Source organism: Clinocottus analis, unplaced genomic scaffold, assembly GCF_023055335.1.
Source record: "Clinocottus analis isolate CAN_PGR_092001 unplaced genomic scaffold, fCliAna1.0.p SCAF_20, whole genome shotgun sequence".
In the NCBI taxonomy this organism is placed as follows: domain Eukaryota; kingdom Metazoa; phylum Chordata; class Actinopteri; order Perciformes; family Cottidae; genus Clinocottus; species Clinocottus analis.
The window spans coordinates 305796-310795 of NW_027175932.1; the positions used below are offsets into that span (position 1 = coordinate 305796).

Sequence of the window (5000 nt, forward strand, 5' to 3'; positions counted from 1 at the left end):
GAAGCTTTGAACCTCTGAAGCTTTGAACCTCTGAAGCTTTGACGCGTCCGACAGAAGGAAGCGGCCGCCTGCGAACACGATACCTGAATTAATGAATGAATGAAGGCTCAGAAGATCAAAGGACGTCAGAAGAAAACCTGCAGCAGGAAACAGACACCAAACACCAGACCGTGCAGCCGGAGACAGAAGACTTAAAGACTTGAAGACTTGAAGACAGAAGACTTAGAGACAGAAGACTTAGAGACAGAAGACTTGAAGACAGAAGACTTAAAGACAGAAGACTTAGAGACAGAAGACTTAAAGACAGAAGACTTAAAGACAGAAGACTTAAAGACAGAAGACTTAGAGACAGAAGACTTGAAGACAGAAGACTTAAAGACAGAAGACTTAAAGACAGAAGACTTAAAGACAGAAGACTTAGAGACAGAAGACTTAGAGACAGAAGACTTAGAGACAGTGACGTCACCTGTGACATCACCAGTGACATGTGACATCACCTGTGACCTGTGACGTCACCTGTCACCTGTCCGGGGACACTCACCTCCAGCGCCGCCTTCTGCACGGTCACCTGGCTGAAGACTCGAGCTCCGTCGTCGGGACAAACGGTCTTCAGCTCGTCTTTGTTGAGAGAGAAGAGCTGAGCGCCAGTCAGGACGCCCAGGCTGGTGATGGTGCTGCAGGACACAGGGCAGGGGTCACACACACCTGGACACACACCCTGATAAACCTGGACACACACCCTGATAAACCTGGACACACACCCTGATAAACCTGGACACACACCCTGATAAACCTGGACACACACCCTGATAAACCTGGACACACACACCTGGACACACACCCTGATAAACCTGGACACACACCCTGATAAACCTGGACACACACCCTGATAAACCTGGACACACACCCTGATAAACCTGGACACACACACCTGGACACACACACCTGGACACACACACCTGGACACACACACCTGGACACACCCCCCCCCCTCAGACTCACACTGGGCTGAAGCCCTTGGCCTCCAGCCAGGCTCTGACGTCCTCAGGTGAGGAGTCGTAGGTGATGCTGTTGGCCGGCGCGCCGCGAGCCGACACCTGAAGCTTCTTCTGAGCGCTGCGGCCCAACGTGAGGCGATGCAGCAGCTCGTCCTGCACCTCCTCCATGTTGGACTTCCTGCCTGCAGCACGGAGAGCGAGAGATAGATCCATCCATCCATCCATCCATCCATCCATCCATCCATCCATGGATCGATCTATGGATAGATAGATGATCCATCCATCCATCCATCCATCCAGGACTCACGGGTGACGGGTGGAGGCCTCTGCTGGTTGTGGTCCCTCATGGCGACGCCGCCGTGATCGCTGGACGCGGCGCTGTTCTGGCGGCCGACGGCCGGAGGAGGCAGCGGCGGCGTGGGGAGCCGAGCGGGGGCCGGGGGGGGCGGCGTGGGGGCCGGAGGGGGCGGAGTCGCGAGCGGCTTACCGGTCTGCTTCTGAAACGCGATGACAGGTGGAGCTTTTATTCTGAAAACAGAGTTTTTAATTCTAAAAAAAAAAAGAAGCTTTTATTCTGTAAAAAAAAAACCTGCAAGCGTTTGGAGGAGACAGGATTGAGAGCAACAGGAAGTGCGTTTACCTCGTTCAGCTCTCCCAGGAGCTGCTGCAGACGGGAAACATGAAACATGACAACGTTAAAGCTTTCTTTCAAATCTACGGAGATGATTAGTATTATTATCATTATTATTCAAACTCTAAGAAATAAATAAATGAACAGTCTGACATCCAAAACAATCAACCTGTTAGCTTAGCTTAGCACAAACACTGGAAGCGGAGGGAAACTGTTAACATCCAAAGTTTTGTGTTGTTTATTGAACAGAAGCTAAGTTTTAACCTCGTGGTCTTAGCGTTGCAGCTATTTGTTGACAAACAAATGAAACTATTTATCAAAATGTGAGACTGTTCCTTTAAAAAAACAAAGCACAGCAAAACACACGCAGGTTCCTGAAAGCTACAGGAAGTAGACGAACACACGGTTACCTTGAACAACTCAAACTCCTTCTTTGGCATCAAAAGCTTCAACAGGTCAAAACGAGACACAACGGAGACGAAGATGAAAGCGATGAAGAGGACGGAGGAGGAGGTGATGAAGGTGAGCAGGTGCACTCACCTGGATGGTGTGGCTGTAGACGGGCTCTGGCCCCGCCTCCACGGCGCCCAGCTGCAGGATGTTGTTGGGCACGTAGCCGGACGCGCCCGCGGCGTTACCCACCTTCCACCACTGCTTCCTGTCGTCCAGCACCTGCAACACACGGCACGCGTGTGTGTGTGTGTGTGTGTGTGTGTGTGTGTGTGTGTGTGTGTGTGTGTGTGTGTGTGTGTGTGTGTGTGTGTGTGTGTGTGTGTGTGTGTGTGTCTGACCTCCACGACCTCGTCCTTGCTGACAGAAAGCTCCGTGTTGTTTCTCGCCACAAAGTCATATTTAGATTTGGCAAAAAGTTTTGGTTGAAATCTGCCGTCAGCGTCACAAGCCCTGAAATACATCACGTGAATATTATTGATCTGGTCACGTGAATATTATTGATCTGGTCACGTGAATATTATTGATCTGGTCACGTGAATATTATTGATCTGGTCACGTGAATATTATTGATCTGGTCACGTGAATATTATTGATCTGGTCATGTGACCTCACCGGTCCACGCGGCGGCTGACGGCCTGTTGGAAAGCCTCCAGGGTGGAGTCCTGATCCAGAACCTGCAGCCTGGAGGAGCTGCAGGACGCGTACCCGCCTGAGGGGGGCGACTGCTGCAGCGCCGCCTGCTGGAGACAGGAAGTATTAACACACACACACAAACACACACACATATATGTTAAGTATTGATATGATGCATAGGTGGACCTCCAGGTGGACCCTCAGCTGGTCTTGCTGGCTCTCGGCGTCGGGGGAACACACATCCTGGCCTCGGGGCCGGCGCTCCAGGAGCCGCGGCGGCTGCCAGCCGTCCTGGAAGCTCAGCACGCAGGGGGGGAAGTAGTGCTGCCGGGGCCACTCCAGCCTGCACAGGGGGAGGAGTCACCTGATGGTTCACAGCCTCAGAACCAATCAGTGCACACTCACCTGCACTTGGTCCAGCCGTCTCCCAGGGCGACCCACAGGTGTCTCTCCTCCGCCGTCCCAGAGCTGTGCAGGAAGTCAATCGCCTCTCGGCTCAGAAGAGGAACCACCACGCTGCGAGCCAGATCCACACTGCCTGAGGCCTGCACCACCTGGGGACAGGTAGAGGACAGGTAGGGGACAGGTAGGGGACAGGTAGGGGACAGGTAGAGGACAGGTAGGGGACAGGTAGGGGACAGGTAGGGGACAGGTAGGGGACAGGTAGAGGACAGGTAGAGGACAGGTAGGGGACAGGTAGGGGACAGGTAGAGGACAGGTAGGGGACAGGTAGGGGACAGGTAGAGGACAGGTAGAGGACAGGTAGGGGACAGGTAGGGGACAGGTAGGGGACAGGTAGGGGACTGGTAGAGGACAGGTAGGGGACAGGTAGGGGACAGGTAGAGGGACAGGTAGGGGACTGGTAGGGGACAGGTAGAGGACAGGTAGAGGACAGGTAGGGGACAGGTAGGGGACAGGTAGGGGACAGGTAGAGGACAGGTAGGGGACAGGTAGAGGACAGGTAGGGGACAGGTAGGGGACTGGTAGGGGACAGGTAGAGGACAGGTAGGGGACAGGTAGGGGACAGGTAGAGGACCAGGTAGGGGACCAGGTAGAGGGACCAGGTAGAGGGACAGGTAGAGGGACCAGGTAGGGGACAGGTAGGGGACAGGTAGAGGGACAGGTAGGGGACCAGGTAGGGGACAGGTAGGGGACAGGTAGGGGACAGGTGAGGGACCAGGTAGAGGACCAGGTAGGGGACAGGTAGGGGACAGGTAGGGGACAGGTAGAGGACAGGTAGGGGACAGGTAGGGGACAGGTAGAGGACAGGTAGGGGACAGGTAGGGGACAGGTAGAGGGACAGGTAGGGGACAGGTAGGGGACAGGTAGGGGACAGGTAGAGGACAGGTAGGGGACAGGTAGGGGACAGGTAGGGGACCAGGTAGGGGACAGGTAGGGGACAGGTAGGGGACAGGTAGAGGACAGGTAGAGGACAGGTAGAGGACAGGTAGGGGGCAAAGGGGGTAAAGTGCTGACTCACCATCCTGAGAGGAGAGAACAGGAAGTGAAGCAGATCCACAGCACTCGGGTTCTGGATCTGATCCGCCAGCTTCCCCTGCAGGACAAAACATATCCTATTAATACAATTATTATTTAATAAAACACCTTTTCATGTCCACAATCACACGATGAAGGGTAGGAAGGTGATGAAGGGTAGGAAGGTGATGAAGAGGAGGAAGGTGATGAAGAGGAGGAAGGTGATGAAGAGGAGCCTACCAGCTGGTTGAAGGCGTGTTTGAACTTCTGCAGACAGTCGACGAACTCGTTCTCTCCGGGAGGTTTGGAGCGCAGCGTGAGGACGCCCTCTGGTGGACGGGAGGAAACTTCTTTATTTCATTTACTTCCATATTTACATACATATACAAATACATATATACACACATAGTTACATACATATGTACATACACATTAAAGCTGCTCTCACCTCCCGGACCTTTCTTCTTGCCCTTCTTGCCCTTCTTCCTCTTGGACAGCTGGCTGCAGGCCTCGGCTGCTTTCTGCAGCCGGGTGACGAACAGCTCGATGTCGTCCAGGATGTGGTTCAGGATTTGCTGCCAGAAGCAAAGTCATTGAGGTGACATTTACTCTTTAATGATTAACCGTGAAGCAACAGACCAGAGGTCACGCCGCTCTGCAGCCGCTCTGCAGCCGCTCTGCAGCCGCTCTGCAGCCGCTCTGCAGCCGCTCTGCAGCCGCTGCTCCAGAATCAGATTCAAACAACCTCACCACGTCTCGGTCCACTCGGGCTGCAGTCATCTCCACCGGCCCCTCCTCTTCCTCCTCCT

The 5000-nt window shown here is 53.9% G+C and overlaps 1 protein-coding gene across 6 annotated transcripts in view; it reads right to left on the reverse strand.

Annotated features, from left to right (window-relative positions):
- eps8a (EGFR pathway substrate 8a, signaling adaptor) overlaps positions 1 to 5000 on the reverse strand; it is a 17266-nt gene that overhangs the window by 2595 nt on the left and 9671 nt on the right. For 4 of the 6 annotated variants that reach the window (XM_068586984.1, XM_068586988.1, XM_068586983.1 and 1 more), the window contains exons 10-22: positions 4942 to 5000; positions 4640 to 4766; positions 4432 to 4520; positions 4196 to 4270; positions 3121 to 3269; positions 2902 to 3058; positions 2695 to 2822; positions 2421 to 2532; positions 2170 to 2301; positions 1639 to 1662; positions 1306 to 1495; positions 1003 to 1180; positions 542 to 674 (exon numbers count right to left, since the gene is read on the reverse strand). The exon at positions 4942 to 5000 is cut by the window's right edge and continues 42 nt beyond it. In XM_068586984.1, the coding sequence (XP_068443085.1) occupies positions 542 to 674; positions 1003 to 1180; positions 1306 to 1495; positions 1639 to 1662; positions 2170 to 2301; positions 2421 to 2532; positions 2695 to 2822; positions 2902 to 3058; positions 3121 to 3269; positions 4196 to 4270; positions 4432 to 4520; positions 4640 to 4766; positions 4942 to 5000 (1553 nt within the window). Of the gene's footprint in view, positions 1 to 541; positions 675 to 1002; positions 1181 to 1305; positions 1496 to 1638; positions 1663 to 2039; positions 2076 to 2169; positions 2302 to 2420; positions 2533 to 2694; positions 2823 to 2901; positions 3059 to 3120; positions 3270 to 4195; positions 4271 to 4431; positions 4521 to 4639; positions 4767 to 4941 lie in introns of all 6 variants that reach the window. The other 2 variants (XM_068586989.1, XM_068586987.1) reach the window with 2 other exon arrangements.